This window comes from Dryobates pubescens, chromosome 7, assembly GCF_014839835.1.
Source record: "Dryobates pubescens isolate bDryPub1 chromosome 7, bDryPub1.pri, whole genome shotgun sequence".
NCBI lineage: Eukaryota > Metazoa > Chordata > Aves > Piciformes > Picidae > Dryobates > Dryobates pubescens.
In genome coordinates, this window is record NC_071618.1 from 34,949,378 (window position 1) to 34,967,626 (window position 18,249).

Consider the following 18,249-nt stretch of genomic DNA (forward strand, 5'->3'; position numbering starts at 1 on the left):
ACTAGGATGTTTTTTGTTGTTGTTTTTTGTTGGTTTTTTGTGTGTGTGTGTGTGTGTGTGTGTGTGTGTGTGCGTGAAAGCTCTATGTATCTACTTTTTGCAGTTGCTGGGTGCAAAAAGCATTCAATCCAAAAGTATGGAAATCATACTTAAGTATTTTTTGGTTGACGACAAGGTTGGTGATCTTAGTTTGAGGATATAACTACAGGCAGGAGTAATACTCAGTTTCCAGTTTTGTTAATGTCTTAAGCCTTTGCTCAAGAAAATGCATATAAGGCAAGCAGGTGCCTTTGTAGACTATGAGGACAACACAAAAAGTCAGGGATGCAGGTAATAGCTCTTCTGACACAACCCATTTTGATGTATTTGAGAAAGTGATAAAAACAACAGCAAATTCAGTGTTGTCCTGTTCTTCTCATTCTTATAGAATCAAATGAATGCTTCTGGGCCCTAATCATCACCTTTCATTGTTCCTGATGCTGGTGGTTTAACTAACGGGAGAATGCTATTTCTTTTTTGTACAGTTCTGGTTGCAGTTCCTTCTAATTTTCCACTTAGAATTGAGAAGAAGAACGATGAAGCAAAATTGCAGTTCTTCCTTTTCCAATTAAGTTTCTGAAAAGTAAGCACTGGGCATCCCTGTGAAAATCTGCAGGTATTTCACACCTGTCCTAGGAGAAGCGTTTTTGTGACAAAGGAAAAGGTCTTTTTCTATTCATCAGCATCATTACCCTATCAATATTTTTAGATGTCAGGGGATACCGTTTCGTCATTCTTTTTCATCTAGTAAATAGGAGAATATGAGATTGTGCCAGTCTATGGTTGGCTGAAATTTTTGATGATTCTTGGTTGTTCTGTGATAACAAGATCCTTTTGCATAACTGTGTATGTGATGGGTTGAATTGGAGCACAGCTACCTTATCTAAATGTAGAGAATGATAATAAGTATTTACGATCCATTGTGGTGGGTTGAAGGGCCAGTCCTTCCTTCCCTCCCACCAGGGCATCAGAAATGAGACTCAGACAAACAGACTGCAGAAGTGGTAGAAAGTTTAAATGGAAAAGCAGTCAATATTTTACAGAGAACCACAAGCACAGTGACAAAAGGAGATCCCAAAGCATACCCATAAGCATCCCAACACTCCCCTTTTTTTCCCCACCTGAGGGTACACCCAAAACCCCCAGGGCTCTTTCTCTCCCTCCCCGCTTCCACTGTTAGGCTAATCTCAGCTGGCTAGATCTGAGATTGCCCTTCCCCCTTCTCCTCCAGGCATTAGGTCTGGCCAGGCCCCAAGAGGCCTCGAGATGACTCCCCCTCCATGACCAGATAGGGACCATCTCCATAGCAGCAGTGAGGGAAGAAAGAGGAAGTGTAGGACTTTGCAGGTGGATTTATAGGGAGCAGAACATTATGGGATGAAATACACAGCTTCATGTGTCCACCCACTGGGCTGGACCCTTGGGACACCGGGGGTGTGTCTTATGTGGCCACAGCAGGAGGGCACCCAGCCCAAACTGCTACGTCCATGCAAGCATATATTCATGTGGATGGTACATCTCAAAGTTTTAACTCTAATTTTTTTGTTATTAGCAAGGGTGGATAATTGATGAAAAACAATGTAATGTCTGTATCAGACCAAATCTACAGCCAGCTTAATTGCGGTAAACAGAATTTAATTACTTATGCATCATCTTTACAGTGTTTTCTACAAACTAATGCTTGCAGTAATAGTGAGAAAAGTGAAGTGGAAAATCTTAGTGTAGTTTCTTTAGTTCAAATGATCAAGATATGTCAGAATCATAGAATCACAGAATCAGTCAGGGTTGGAAGGGACCACAAGGATCATCTCGTTCCAACCCCCCTGCCATGGGCAGGGACACCTCACACTACATCAGGCTGGCCTGAGCCTCAAGCCATAAGATCATACACACCACCTAGTAGTGATTGTCTTTGCCTATGCAAGGAAGAAGTTTGTCTGAGCTACTGAGATATACCTATGTATTTCACCAGAAGAGGAGCATATATATATTGCATCATGTCTTCAGTTTGGAAAAATGCAAGTGTAAAGTTCAGGATGTGGAGTCCTCAGAAAATGCACCCTGTAACTTGATAGACATCCCTGGTTAGAATTGCAGAGGATCAGAATTTGAAGCTGTATTTTAGTAGAATCTATCTGATCTCTCTGGTCTAGTTTCATGGAGGAAATAATTCAAAATTTTCACATTCCAGCTGAACTGTATCACTCATGCAGAGTTTTTTATCCCTTACCAAAAATAATGTGTGTGTTCATCCATCAATATATGCCCATACAAAGTCAAGAACTGTAGATTTCTGTACCATGTGGCAGCAGGGTGTTGAAAGTGTTCCCGATAGAATATACTCACAGACCCGAAAGCCTTCAGAAAACAAACATGGTGGACAATATTTAGCTGCATCTCTTCAGGGCTGAAGAAGGGAAGGGAGCATCTAACTAGAGTGCCAAGTAAAGGAAAGATTTGTTCTTGGCTTTTCCCTGAAGAAAATGCCTGCAGTGGGATATAATTACCATCTGGGTTAGATGTGACCCTCAGGAAAGAGTATTTAAATGTTGCAATTCTCAGCACCATTACAAAATTTCAGAAGATACACCAGAGAGCTGTGTATTACCATATGCCTTTCACTGTTAGAGTCTAAAGTAATTTCACTTCTTCAGGCATCTTCTCAAGGGCAGACTGCCAGAATACCTCCATCTACATAATCTATAACTCTTCCTGAATTGATTTTAGATATAGACCATTTGCCCAAAATTATTTTGCTCACAATGACTCCTGCCTTCCTAGGAAGCTAATTTACCTATCTTCACTAAACTTCGTACTACCTCAGCAGGCATACCTCTTCATTTATTGAACATGGGACATCTTTGTTGATATGGATATCTTTCCCATCTTGTGTGTGAAAGTTCAAAAGGCTGTCAGTCTTTTTACAGAAACTTACCTGAAGTAATTGAGTGTAAAAGAATGCAGTTAGGACCCACTCATCTGGAGTGCAAGGAGTGATTGATAATTCTGTGTCCCTAGAGTTGATGTTCATAGAGCTATCAAATGGAGTGCCATAAGCATTTTCCATGAGTGTTACATACTTTGAGAGTTGCCAAGGAATGACATTACATTTGGGATAAATGTTCATTTATTTCTTAATTAGAAAGTTTGAAGACAAATCATTGAGTGGATGCTCCTTGGAATTGTGTGTAGTATGAATACATGTAAAGTAATTGCTTATCTATATCTTCCTTTCTCTCTTAAGCAGTTCTTTCAGCTCTTTGCATTCTGTTTTCTCTTTGATCCTACCCTTTATTAGCAGGATTAAAGACTGGATGGCCTCTTTTTTGTGGAAGAAATTACCCTATCTGTTATTTATACTTCAGAGAAGGGCAATGAGGCTGATGAGAGGCTTCGAGCACAAGCCCTATGAGGAGAGGCTGAGGGAGCTGGGATTGTTTAGCCTGGAGAGGAGGAGGCTCAGGGGAGGCCTTATTGCTGTCTACAACTACCTGAAAGGAGGTTGTAGCCAGGAGGGGGTTGGTGTCTTCTCCCAGGCAACCAGCACCAGAATGAGAGGACACAGTCTCATCTACACCAGGGGAAGTTTAGGCTCGAGATGAGGAGAAAGTTCTTCACAGAGGGAATTGTTAGCCATTGGAATGGGCTGCTCAGGGAGGGGGTCGAGTCACCATCCCTGGAGGTGTTCAAGAGGGGATTGGATGTGGCACTTGGTGCCATGGTCTAGTAGTCCTGAGGTGTTGGGTGACAGGTTGGACTTGATGATCTTTGAGAGGTCTTTTCCAACCTTACTGATTCTATTATGTTTTTTTTTTATTAGTAGCTACAGTCTAGAAGCAGAAAACAAACTCATTGTTTGACTATTGTTAGATCTGAAATCACTAATGCTTTGTAGTAATTTTGTAATTATAAATAACAATCTACACTTGAATGTTGAGAATTTTTTAAGCATATTGTTAGTCAGATTTAACACTAGTTTAAGATGAGAAAGTAATAATCTGGTATTTCCAAACAAAAGTCACTTGCTTCTATCTTTGTAATGTTAAGAAATCATCATCACAGTCTTGACTTTTTTTTTCCCTAGGCATTTTTGTAGTTGAGACTTTCTTTCTAAATAGAAAGCCATAGATAAAGGTGAAATACCAGACTTATTTATAACATTGTAGATTGGGAACAAATGACCTCTCTAACTAAGTGGCAAATATTTCTCTTCAGCAATGTAAGACAGTGAACAGGATTTAGTTTGCAAGTAAGCCAACCCATCAAGCATTTGAGCTAGCTGAACTCTCATGTAAACAATGGAAATCCAAGACTCAGTTTGATTGCCCACACATGAACTTTAAACTCAATGTCTACAAAGGCATCTGAAATTACATGGTTCCTTTAGGAGATTCCCACCCTTCTGGTTTGGTATTTGTAAGGCAGATAAGACACAATGCAGCATCTGTAATGGTGCTCTGTGTACTGTGTTCACATTCAGGCTACTTGGGTCCCCTAGTCAGTGAAGAGAGTAGGTCCTTGAGGGCCCTAGTCACTCCATGTGTGTAAGGAAGATCTTTTTAGAATCTAGAATCTTAAAGATGCACTTTAAAGAAGAATCCAGTAGGATGCTGATTAACAAGAATGGGAGTTTGGCTCTGTATACAGACATATATAGGTATTTATCTACGTATAGACATCTAAATGCAGGTATCTGAAGCTTGAATTGTGTTGTCTGAGAAAACTCTTGAAAATTCTGTTTGAGTTTATTCCTGTGCCTTACACAGACACTAATTGGACTAAGCTTCCTCCTTCTTTAGTTGGCTTACTGTCAAACATAGGATAATTTTAATATATTGTTTTTCCAACTGCAGAGTTTAGGATAGCCAAAAAATTCTTTGCTCTTAAATCTTCCCTGTGTTACTGGTTGAAATTCCCTTTAAATAAGCTACTCAGAAGATGCTCATCAAGTTTGAGGGGTATTTCTCGCTCTCTCTTGGTTTTGGCATGTTCCCTTCAAATCTAGCTTTCCAGACTGCATCATTACTGAAATGTTCACCAGCTTGTTTTTCCTTCTTGATAGAATGTAACACATTTTTTCCTTATGAGATTTAAGTTCATTAAATAGAACTGTCTTGTTGCAGTCTACTCCCAGGTGAATGAACTAATTAAAAAACATCACGGTCACATGTGATTTAAGTATTATATACCAGCTGCTAGATATTGAACTGTACTTGCATTTAGTGCATGTTTTAAATGATTCTGATCTGGTAACAGGGTCTTGCTGTTGTCATTTAGAAATGTTTAAAGAGTTTTCATGAAGCAGATTAAGGTAGGTGTTTAATCACTGCCTTGTTTCCTCTTGTATAACCTTTTCCTGTTCTGCTTTTTGTGGACCTCTGAGTGGAACTTTCACAATTGCTTTGTCCTTGTATTACTATAGAAATAGTTTGTTAGCATAATCTGGTCTTGTTTATTCCAGGAAAGCTAAAGTATGTTCTTGCTATGAACTGCAATTAAATTCCCAATTGATGATATTTGACTGAAGTAGTGCAATAACAGTACTTATTACTGCTGTGTTTCTTGTTTTTCATTGTTGTGTCTTGTCTCAGTTCTATTTGAATAGCACATGTGCTCGTGTACCTTGTTGATCTGGCAAATTAAAAGAAAATACCTTTTTTCATGTGGCTGCAATTACATCTGTAGACATCCTTTCATCTCAATTGCATTGCTCTCTCAAAGATAAAACTTGATTTTAGTCTTGATCAGGATTTTTACAATAGTGCGCTTTATTCAGTCTCTGATTGCTTCTTCATTGATAGTTTAAATCAAGTGTGATAAATGCTGATTTCCTGCTTAGCAGTCCATTCACTTTAAGGTTTGCATGGAAACATACTGTATTTTAAACTCCTGACAGGGTTTCAGTTGTGATGTAATCAAACAACGTGGAGTTTGCCTTTATTTGAAATGTACATGTAGCCTTGCAGTACTTCATTATTGACTGTATGATAGTGTTGCCCAGTGAAGTCTGCAGTCATTGAAATGTGTCACTGATGTTAACAGAAGTACAGGTGTTGGTGGCATCTGTCAATGTACTGAATTAATAGTTTTGGATGGCAGAGCTAACTGAATCAAGAAAATGCAATTGAGTGAAAGAATCAGTACTCCAGAGAGAGAAAACAGGGATGCTACAACAGCTTTCAACTAAATAAGCTCAAAATTAGGGGAAGTAAAAATTTTGGTCACAGCTGCTGAAGAAAAATACAAATACTGATAAAGTGGATGGTTTAGTAAAGTGAGCCCATACCAAAACAAACACAAAAAGGGGTTTGAGAAGGAAAAAGACTTAGATAATAGGAGAGTATATTTTGTAAAGTGGTGGTGTACTAAATTTGAACAGTTTGGGTTGTCTGCTTTTTTTGGTACCACTTCTTGTGTCCCAGTAAGATTCTTCACCACACGGTGGCATTGCAAGTTGTGCAGTTTGTGGGTCTGAAAAATAGTCCTTATATCCAAAGCCAAGGATTTGTTGTGAGTTTAGATGAAGTCTTAATGGTTGAATCAAATTATTCCCAGTAGTGCTAAGAAATATCTCTGCTTGCATCCCATGCCTTTACTTTTGTGTGCTGCATTTTATTTAGGGTCATATTGCTATCTGCTACTTTTAGAAATGTATTTAACAGAAAACTTTGTGCCACAGAGTTGTACAAGGCTAAGCAAAATATAAAGTTAGTGGGGTGGTAGGTGTTCTAGACTACCATTCTATTTGTTACTAGACAAGTCTTGTTGCAGGTAAATAACTCAAAACAGAGATCCAAGCAGGCAAACCGGGTCTTGATAAAGCCTGACAAGTCTGGAAGCATGTGGTATTAGGTTTATACAAAGCCTGTAGGCTGTTACTAGCAAAAATAACTGGGCTACAAGGCCACATGTTCTGAACAAGATTGTAAAAGAACATGGTAGAGAAATATTGAATATGAGGAGCATTTCAGTGATGGTTGTACAACAGAAGAGTCCTGATTTCTTCTCTGTTGGGTGCTTTTAAGGCAATTACTGAAAGGTTTTGTTCAGTCCACTTTTGAAAAGTGGACTGGACACCTAATTGTTGTGTGGGATTTTGGATGTAGCTAAGTCTTAGGGTTTTCTTATGTATTTTTTGGTATTTGTAATTTCCTTTTTAGGGGTTAGCACCCATTTTTATTATGTCATATAGAGTGATGCTTCAGCAGTTACAAACAAGGGTTAGAAAAACTTAGAAACAGTACATGCACAGAAAGAGGCTTCAGGAGTAATACAAAGGTTTTGTTTTCATTTATTTGAAGAATGCAGCTTCATGGTCGATCAGCTGAAGTTATGACTTTTATCTCACACCTCATTTGTTTCATTAAGATACTGTAAGTTGAGTAGTTATCATCCAAGACTGGACTAAGTTTTAAAAGTCAGTTTTAACACTGATTTGTGCAGGAGATTCCAACAATTGAATTTAATGTGCTTTGTCCTATTAATGTCAGTAAAGTCAAAGCAGTAAGTTTTTATTACTGTTGTGTAAATCTAGAAATTTGCATGTACAGAGTATCATAGCAGTTTGGACTGCATAGAACTTAATTTCAGCTCTTGAAGTAAGAGGAAAGAGCAAAGCTTGTTCCCTATTCTTATTACTGTTTAAAGCAACTGTTGACATAAGGTATATTATATGATGGAGTAATTTAGGAATAGATGCTGACACGGCAACTTTTTTCCCAGAAGAGTGTTGGCTGAGCTAGTACAATGGTTCCAACCATGCCATGGCATACTTCCTTGAGCATCCTTGTCCTCTCAGGCATCTCCAGAAGTTGGAGAGATGTTCTCATCTTCTGACACACAGTTGTGGGGCCCTTGGGACTCTCTATTCAAGTGACTTCAAATACTATAATTTATGGAATTGGGTGGAGAATGCCTGATGCTTAATTGGGACATTCTGACATTTGATCTCTACCAACCTGCTGGAGGGCACCGTCTGCTTGACTTGGTTTTCCTGAACAGGTTCACAGTTCAGATCAACAGGTTGTTGGTTAACTCTTGTTACAGCTCAGTTATTATACCTAAGCTATTCCATTCTCCTACAGTGCTAACTAAAGTTTGTCTAAATATGCTAACATAAGTAGGTCTAAATTTTACTGGCTGTCATGCATCCCCACGACAGTTCAGCTAAATTAGTATATACAACTACTTTCATACCTAATATTCTTTGCAGTAAGATAAATAGTTGTGGTGCATGCTATTCAGTGTGTTTCTCATGGAAACCTAATGAGTGTTGTTGTGTCTTACAATCTGTATGGAAGTAGCTAGACCATCCAGTACTTCTGTAAATTCAGTACTTGGAATTCCATGTACTTTGAAGACGACCAATACAGTATGTACCTGGAATCAGCTTTTGCCTGACCATGGCATAATGCATCATCATTTACTAGACATTAAAAGATTTTACAGCAGAGAAACCATATTCATTACTGGTTTACATAGTATATTAGGCCAGAAGACACATCCTAGCTGATTTGTGCTTTAAAAAACCTCTGAAATGCTGAGAATACATGAATAATGTTTCCTGTGCACGGAATCATGATGTACAAATAATAAAGAGGGTGGAAAAAAAAAAAAAAAAGGAGTAATTGCTGTTGTCATCCTTATTTATGAGAGGGACCTGTGGGTGCTGATTGACAGCTGCCTAAACATGAACCAGCAGTGTGCCCAGGTGGCCAAGAGGGCCAATGGCATCCTGGCCTGCATTAGGAATAGTGTGGCCAGCAGGAGCAGGGAGGTCATTGTGCCCCTGTACTCTGCATTGGTTAGGCCACACCTTGAGTCCTGTGTCCAGTTCTGGGCCCCTCAGTTTTAGAAGGACATCAAGACACTTGAACGTGTCCAGAGAAGGGCAACAAGGCTGGTGAGAGGCCTTGAGCACAAGCCCTGTGAGGAGAGGCTGAGGGAGCTGGGATTGTTTAGCCTGGAGAAGAGAAGGATCAGGGGTGACCTCATTGCCCTCTACAACTACCTGAAAGGTGGTTGTAGCCAGGAAGGGGTTGGTCTCTTCTCCCAGGCAACCAGCACCAGAACAAGGGGACACAGTCTCAAGCTGCACCAGGGGAGGTTTAGACTTGAAGTGAGGAGAAAGTTCTTCACTGAGTGAGTCGTTCGTCATTGGAATGTGCTGCCCAGGGAGGTGGTGGAGTCACCGTCCCTGGAGGTGTTCAAGAGGAGATTGGACGTGGCACTTGGTGCCACGGTCTAGTCTTGAGGTCTATCGAGACAGGTTGGACTTGATGATCCTTGGGGTCTCTTCCAACTTCAGTTACACTGTGATACTGTGAAAAGGTTACTGTTATTCTAAAGGATTGTGAATCTAGACAGTGAATTCCTGATGCTTCTGGCTATGGATTTTCAATGGGAATCTCTTGATTCTTCAGAAGAGATTCACTAGTTGACCTGATGTTTGCATCTGAAGTGAAGTACCAGTTACCATGAAGTACTGTATGACAGTCAGTATGTTTAAAGAGGGAAGATTTTTAAAAAGAAGGGAAAAAAGCCCTTTGTGTTCTTCAGCTCAGCTTCATCAGCATTTTGTCATCTGATATGTTTTCCACAGTTCACACAGACTTTAGCCTTTACTGCTTCTGTTATGGCACTAACTTTTAATGTATATATTTTTATAAGTTGAAAACTATCCTTGTCAAGGTGTTTACTGTCTGCCCAAGTTCAATTACTAAAGGAACTTGCTACTTGAATGAAAAGAAAAAAATAAATGGAGTTTAATTGTTTCATCTTAATGAAAATTTCTGAACTAGTATTTGATATTTACAGCTTCTGTGGATAATAAGAAACTTAAGTATCCTAATTATAAGATTACTGTAAATTGATAATTAGACATGACCTAATGTCTAATTAATAGTTCATTATGTCTTTTTTACTGTGATGCATATTAAAATGTAAGAAATAACATAGTTTAATATTTCCTCTGTTACAGGTAGCTTGCATGCAGCTCATCAATGCTCTTGTTACATCTCCTGATGATTTGGATTTTAGACTTCACATCAGAAATGAGTTTATGCGCAGTGGATTGAAAGAGATATTGCCAGTAAGCTTCTTGTAGTTTCTCTTTGCATTGCTATTTAAATTCCTGGACATTTTGAGCTTGAGAGGGGGAGAAGGAGAAGAAATTCTAATAAATTGTTCCCAAACATATGAGAACCAATCTTAAAAAAAGGAATGAAAAGGTAAAGTGTGGTCTCTAATTGCACAGCATTTTTAGGACTTTGATGTAGAATATGTGGCAGACTGTTGTGCAGACACTTGTTAAGCCAGGCCAAAGCCACGTTTAGCTTTTGAATATTTAACTTGTCTTCTTTTAAACTTCAAAATAATGTAACCTCATGGAAGTTACAAAGAAGTAAGGGGTGTTTTGACATATAGAAAAGATAATTTTGCCAAACTTTCTACTGTTTCTTCTTTGCAGCAATTGAGATGTATAAAAAATGAAGCACTAGATATTCAGCTCAAAGTGTTCAATGAGCATAAGGAAGAAGACATGATCGAATTCTCTCATCGTTTAGAAGATATTCGGTCTGAACTGGAATATCCTTTTCTTATCAGCAAGAGCAACATGAATAAAGTGAAATTTTTCTGGCATAGGTTCTCTTAAAAAAGTTACCAGTCAACATGTAACTGAAATAGTTTTTTTTGGTTGCTATTACTTTCCTTAACACTTTTACTGAAGTAAATGATGTTTACAACATGGTGTGGAATACAGTTAAGGATACTAGTGCTGAAGGATATTTTCTTTCTATTCTCCAACATCTTCTGCTGATAAGAAATGATTATTTTATACGGTATGTTGAGTGTGAGTTATGTATTTTATTTTCATTTAGTCATTAATAAAATCATAGAATCATAGAATCAATAAGGCTGGAAAAAACCTCTCAAAGATCATCAAGTCCAACCTGTCACCCAACACCTCATGACTACTAAACCATGGCTTCAAGTGCCACATCCAATCCCTTTTTGAACACCTCCAGGGATGGTGACTCCACCCCCTCCCTGGGCAGCCCATTCCAATGGCTAACAACTCCCTCTGTGAAGAACTTTCTCCTCACCTCAAGCCTAAACTTCCCCTGGTGCAATTTGAGACTGTGTCCTCTCATTCTGGTGCTGGTTGCCTGGGAGAAGAGACCAGCCCCCACTAGTCTACAACCTCCTTTCAGGTGGTTGTAGACAGCAGTAAGGTCTCCCCTGAGCCTCCTCTTCTCCAGGGTAAACAATCCCTGCTCCCTCAGCCTCTCCTTATAAGGCTTGTGTTTGAGGCCTCTCCCCAGCCTCGTTGCCCTTCTCTGGACACGTTCAAGAGTCTCAATGTCCTTCTTCACTTGAGGGGCCCAGAACTGGACACAGAACTCAAGGTGTGGCCTAACCTCTTTCATAAATGTAATTATACTATTTTTCTATGTGGATTGCTATTTGTAAGTATTACTTTGTGAACTCCTTCAAATGTCTCAGTTTTCAATAGGAATGTCACCTCTGTCTCTTTTGCTTAGGATATAACATAATGTATAAGCAGAGAAAACTGGTTTTATTGAGATCTGAACCTTACTGTCTGCAAATGTATGTGAGCAGGACAAGTCTTTTAATTGGTTATAGGTCATGGTAGTAACATTGTCATTTTGCAGTGTTTGAGTCAAAGGACAAAACCAAGTATGCACAGATGTGCACTTTATGCAGAAATGTGAGCATATGCTTAATTTAGTGTAACTTCTGGGAATTGAGTATTCTCATTATACATTATAGGTTGATGTGTACATACTAATGTCTTTTGGAAAAGTTGTCAGATAAATTACAGGGAAATGGTTAATAAAATTTGAGATGTTGGAAACTGTCAAATACTTTTCCTTTGTAAAATCTGCTTGTGTTGTGTTTTGAGAAAACTGGAAGAGTGAGATGTGAACTGAATAAGGGAAAGCCATTGCTGCATAGCATTCTGCATAACCTTGCATTTCAGGTTTACCCATGTCAGGCTACCACCCTTCACCTTTGATAGTACATCTCTGCTAGACCTCTTCCACCTGAAAGGGTTTAAACTCACAGCTCAGTCTTTTGGGCAAATGACCCAGCTGTCATACCCTATCCCAGCATTTCAGAACAAGATGTTTTTCATCCCTTTTACTGAAGTAGGGCTTCAATGCATCCATAGTTTAAAAAAGCCACAAAACCAGAGGGATCAAGCGGAAAGGTGACCCTTCTTTGTACTGAGAGGAAGCAAGAAGAAGTCTTGTATGGAAATACAGTCTTCCTCATTTTCATGAGGGAGAGATTCAGAGTCCACTGGGTTTTTTTAATGATTTGTGTAAACTATTCTTGTGTAATAAACTACCAGATGTATTTGTCCTTTAAGATTTTTGGGGTTTGCACCTACCCTTCTATGAAAATAAGTTGGTTCAAATCTTTTGACCTTACTCTGTTTCTAGACAAGATTTTAAATATATATTAATAAATATATGTTATATATATTAATAAATAAATTTCTCTCTGTCTTTAGTCCACAGTACTTCAAATTAATTGAAGAGTGTGTGTCCCAGATAGTGCTACACAGAAGTGGAACAGACCCTGATTTCACCTATCGTAAGAGATTAGATATAGATTTCAGCCATTTACTAGGTAAGTACTATGTTTGGAAATGATTACAATGTCATACTTACATATTCCAAAAACCAAGTTAAAGTTATGCATGTGATTGAGAATCTTGTGTTTGCTGTATGTGTGAAAGTATGTTTGTTTATTTTTTCAAGACATTTGTGTAGATAAAGCAAGATTAGAAGAATGTGAAGAGAGGGCTTCTGAACTTTCCAGAAAAGTAAGTGATTTTAAAGTTATGTTACCATAATATGTACACAGAAGGTTACTTAATAACTTCATGAATGGTATAACTGAACATGCATGACAGATCCATAGACATTTCCATGGATGTTATCGCACAAGATTTTGTGTAATGTAATGGTTTGGAATTCACCACCACATTAAGAGAAGCTCGGCTCACTCAGTCGGGAAAGCAAGTGGAAGCAATAATTGCACTCTACAATGGAATGCAAGGAATATGTACAAATATACAGTATTTACAATATTATACAGGTATTTACAATCAGTAATCAGCAAGGAAACCCCCTGCCCCCGTCAAAAATGACCATGGAAAACTACCCCACTCCCCCCAAAACCCTTTTTTTCCCTTCCCCTTACATGCCGTTAGAAGGAATGTTAGTCTTACCTGTAAGGTCAGCTAGTAGCAATAATATCCTCCCAGCCGAAGCAGAGCACAGCCAAACAGCCAGGGAAGAAAGGAATGAAGTGGATGTGTGAGAGTGTTAGGAGTACCCTTCACACATCTGCCCAATGAAATTAATTTGGAGTAATCTTTTGTTTTCCTTTTTACACCCAGCTGTGAATTGTTTATGCTTCTCTGCTCTTCTGATTGGACTCTGCAGCTAACTTTTAAAGGCAAAGCTTGAAACTGCCACAACATGGCATAGTGTGAATTTGGATGTTTCTTGTGGACTAGGAAGGAGAGAAAAGGGGTGTGAAGTAGTCAGCCTTAATTGAGAAACTTTTTGATATTTTTTTTTGATGTTTCAAGTACAGTATCTCCCCAAAATTAACCAAACACTTTATTTGAAGTTACTGTTTCTTCAATGAGATAAACAGTGGAAGAGTAAGAATAGACTGATTTGTATCTACAAATTCTGTATTACTAGACATCTTTTTTCTTTTTTTCTTTTTTTTAATCTAATCTAATTCCATCTTAAAATACTTTAAAAAAAATCTTAAAAAATACTTAAAAAAATATCTTAAAATGTAGACAGGCAGAGGTTGGTCTCTTCTCCCAGGCAGCCAGCACCAGAACAAGAGGACACTGTCTCAAGATGCGCCAGGGGAGGTTTAGGCTGGAGGTTAGGAAGAAGTTCTACACAGAGAGAGTGATTGGCCATTGGAATGGGCTGCCTGGGGAGGTGGTGGAGTCACCATTACTGGAGGTGTTTAGGAGGAGACTTGATAGGGTGCTTGGTTGCATGGTTTAGTTGATTAGGTGGTGTTGGATGATAGTTTGGACATGATGATCTTGAAGGTCTCTTCCAACCTGGTCTATTCTATTCTATTCTATTCTATTCTATTCTATTCTATTCTATTCTATTCTATTCTATTCTATTCTATTCTACTAAGTACTTTGCCATTTCATATAGTAAAGACTTGTCGTGGTAACAGGTGGTACTTCCACTTAGTGGGTACATGAATAGCAGATATTTTGTATATATCTTGATGTTTTTAACAAACACAAAAGTTTTAACCAACACAAACTGAAAAGTTGAAGTCTGTGAAAAATATGCATAACTGCCTAGCATTAACAATTGTATTTTTTTTTCTTCTGTCATAGTTTGAAAAAGATTTTATAGTTCATCAGGAGACTCAGGCCCTACTGCAAAAGAAAGAAGAAAGAATCAATGAACTTGAAGCAGAGTTACAGGCTTTTAAATCACAGGTACGAGATAGTTTATGCAAATGTGCCAAGTGTTGTTTTTTGAAAGGGATTCAATTTTGCATCTTTTGCAGATTCTGATAGTGCAGCTGAGGATTTTTCCCAAAGAATCATTGTTGTTGATTATTACTGACTGTTAGTTTCCTTTATTTCTGTTTAATACAAAGAATTTTAGTGTGACATTAATTAGCTGTTTGAATTCCCAGATCCTGTTTTTGCCTGAGCTCTGTTAATTAAACCACCTTCTTAGATATCATTTGGATTTTGCTTTAAGTGTCATGTATTGCCAAAGTAATTAAACCACATAGGTAATAAGTCTCATGCTTTTAAATTAGCATTCATCACTGTGATCTTTATCCCTGCACAGGAAATTACTCATTACACAGTTCGCTTTGCCAAAGCCTTACCATGGATATCCACCAGTGAAAGAAATAACCAGTGGCTGGCTAAGAACATTTCCTGATAATTTTTCAATTTTCAAGCATAAATAGATGTTTTAAAATGGGATGGAGAGGCATAGTGAACATTTTTGAGAGTAGCACTTAAGTTATAACTGCTTCAGCTCTAAAATGTATATAAGGAGACTGTGTGACCAACTGAATTTTCCTGTGTCTTATTTCCTGGAGTAGGAAGCACAGTCTGAAAATGGCTGAAGAAAGACAGCATTGGGAAGGCATGCATATAGGAAAGTGATAAAATATGTGTTTTGATCATAGGGACTGCTTTATCATTTTGAATTTGCTTAATTTTCTTGGTGAGGAAAATTAGTTTAGCTCTGCCTTTTGTCTATTTAAACATGTCATTCTAGTTCAGGGTTCTGGTGAGAATGAACTATAATGGATTGCTGCAACTTAGTCCTCTTAAATCCATCTTAAGAGGGATCTTTTGTTTCCAAATGGCATCAGTTGCTACTTAGCATGGCTGCTTCCACCTCCTATGACTGCTTTTCTCCTGTTCCTTTGTCGTATTTGGTATACATATGTTCAGAAATTCAGGACAGTAATATTGTTGTGCATTTACTCATTAATTATCAGCCATTTCCTTTTAAAAATGCTTTGTTTGTTGTGTTTTCATTCATTTTTAAAGAAGGAATTAAATGGACTGGTTTAGCTCAAAATTGTCAGTTGAAAAATTGATTAATATCATTAAAAGATAACTATTTCTTATTTATTCTTTTGTTGGTGTTGTCAGGTACCTATTTATTAATGCTTGAATGGTAGAAGTTCTTCAACTAGTAGAAATAAGTGTAGCTTTTTTAACTGAAGTGCTAATAAGATTGCCTTGATACAGTATAGATGGCCTTACGATATAGAATAAGCAATTAATGTGTAAGGCAGTTGTGCCTTTGGGAAGGAATCTTTGATCACGATCAGTGAAATGTGACAAGAGGGATACAGCATTTCTTTTTGTTTTTTGGTGTGCACCCCCATGTGAATATCTGCCTCAAATGTTGAGACTTCCAGTTGTGAAATCAAAATCATGTTGGCCTCATTATAATTCATAACTGATTGACCTATACAAGAAAAATGGCACAGACTTTCAATTGCTTTGATGGATTTAATCTATAAACTATGATTGTCATGGCATTTTGTTGATGAAAAATGTGAAATTGAATAAGAATAATTTCTTTGTCAGTATGGCTCCACGCCACCTGGTTTTCTACCATCAGCACATGGAGATACGTCTGTTGTTCCACTGCAAGCTGCAGGACCACATCAGATTCCACCACCACCTCCTCCACCACCGTTGCCTTCTAATGGAGCAATTCCCCCACCACCGCCACCTCCTCCCCCACCACCTCTGAATGGATTTGGAGTTCCTGTGGTTTTTGGAGGTGCTCCTCCACCACCACCTCTACCAGGTCTGCCTGGAGCACAGTGGTCTCCACCTTCATGTACTTTGCCATTTGGAATGAAGCCCAAGAAAGAATTCAGACCTGAGGTTACCATGAAACGACTCAACTGGTCCAAGGTAGTTCTGATTAATGGCAAATACTTGACCTAAAATCTTGCACAGAGCTTAGGGTAAACAGATTGTCAGGAGTAAGACTATGTAGAACAATTGATACATTAGTTAAAATTAGGCAAGATATGAATACTTACTGCCTTTAGTTTTCACTGTTTTCTGAAAACTGTGTTTTATTGATGGATGCATCATCTGGACAGAAATCTGCTGACTTTCTGGGATGCCCTGAAAAATCCACTGTGGTCTAAAATAATACAGCATGCTTTCTGGTCCTGGTATGCCTTGGCTTTTAGCAAACTCTTTATGCTGGATCAGTGACTGCACTGTACTGATAGCTACGCAGTTTCTGAACAAGTGTTTTTCATCTTTCTAGTCTGGACTGTGTGTAGAAGCATTCCAGGCCTCTCCATTTGTCCTTAGGGCACATGTACATATGTAAATTTAATGGTGGAAAAAGTACAGAGACTGTTTATTTTTTTTTCTTCTCCATTGTGGTCAAATATACCAGCACTACCAGTCTACTTAGACCAAATTAGTCAGTAAAAAGTTTTTCAGAGTGTTATGAAGCAATCAAAGCTATGTTCTAAAAAATAAGGTACTTAATATCTAGTTAAATCAGCTGTGTTCAGAGACTATTTAAAGTTAATTCATGTTTTAAATCTAGCCCAAAGATAATTTGCTACATTTAGACCCTGGATAATAGAGTGTGCTGTCTGTATTACTTTGCATTGTTAGAATGAGTTTGTCCAAAAGCACTTTGTGTAAGCATGATTGGTTTTGATCAAAAATATACCAAAAGCTCATGTCTTGCAGAGCTCTTAAGCATGTGATTTTCTTTAGGTTCTAGAGAGCACCATCTCTGCATCAAAATAATTTAATTAATACAGTTTTGGTTTGTCTCTTGGTTGTAGATTAGGCCTCAGGAAATGACAGAATCCTGTTTTTGGGTTAAAGCAGAAGAGGACAAGTATGAGAATGCTGACATGCTTTGCAAATTGGAACTTAAGTTTTGTTGTCAAAAAAGGGGTAAGTGATTGGTTCAGTTCTCAGATTTTAGAGGTGGGGCTTGCATACATATATGAAAAATTAAGAATGTAGCATTAATGTTCTGTTTTTTCCTTCACATATTTAATTTAAAAAGCTTGAGAAATCCTAGACTGCTTAAAGCAGCAATATTGCAAAAAGGTATTGCAGAGGCACCCCCAAAACAGGCAGCAACAGCCACCTGAAAACTCTGGGTTTGTTCTAATTACTCTGCACTCCTTCTGACAATAAAGTTACAGGTTCTGATGTCAGTTGGGAATATACTGCTGCACAACCATCTCTCTATAGAGAGATGAACCAAAATGTACAGTCAGAAAAGGAAAATCTCCCTGCCTGTACCCAAAGTATATACACTCAGTAAAAAGGGGGCCGGGGCTCTTTAGACAAGGCCCCAGTCTGTGGGAAGAGAATCTGACTGCCAGGCTGCTTGCTGTGTGGAGAGCCCACTCTCCATAGCAGTGCTCCATTTATATCATTGAGTGATCCAGGAAACTACAGATCAGTGAGCCTCACCTCCATCCCTGCTCCATGGAGCAGGTCACTCTGGAGGTCATCTCTAGGCACTTGGAAGAAAAGAAGATGATCAGGAGCGGTCAGCATGGATTTACCAAGGGTAGATCATGCTTGACTAATCTGACAGCATTCTATGATGCTGTAACTGAATGGGTAGATAC

At 38.4% G+C, this 18,249-nt stretch overlaps 1 protein-coding gene across 1 annotated transcript in view; it reads left to right on the top strand.

Moving 5' to 3' along the window:
* Positions 1 to 18,249, top strand: part of DIAPH3 (diaphanous related formin 3) — a 277,885-nt gene that overhangs the window by 50,530 nt on the left and 209,106 nt on the right. Inside the window, exons 9-16 of the mRNA XM_054163054.1 lie at positions 10,019 to 10,129; positions 10,508 to 10,626; positions 10,764 to 10,880; positions 12,581 to 12,699; positions 12,831 to 12,895; positions 14,465 to 14,569; positions 16,202 to 16,537; positions 17,443 to 17,557. Of these exons, the coding sequence (XP_054019029.1) occupies positions 10,019 to 10,129; positions 10,508 to 10,626; positions 10,764 to 10,880; positions 12,581 to 12,699; positions 12,831 to 12,895; positions 14,465 to 14,569; positions 16,202 to 16,537; positions 17,443 to 17,557 (1,087 nt within the window). The remainder of the gene's footprint in view (positions 1 to 10,018; positions 10,130 to 10,507; positions 10,627 to 10,763; positions 10,881 to 12,580; positions 12,700 to 12,830; positions 12,896 to 14,464; positions 14,570 to 16,201; positions 16,538 to 17,442; positions 17,558 to 18,249) is intronic.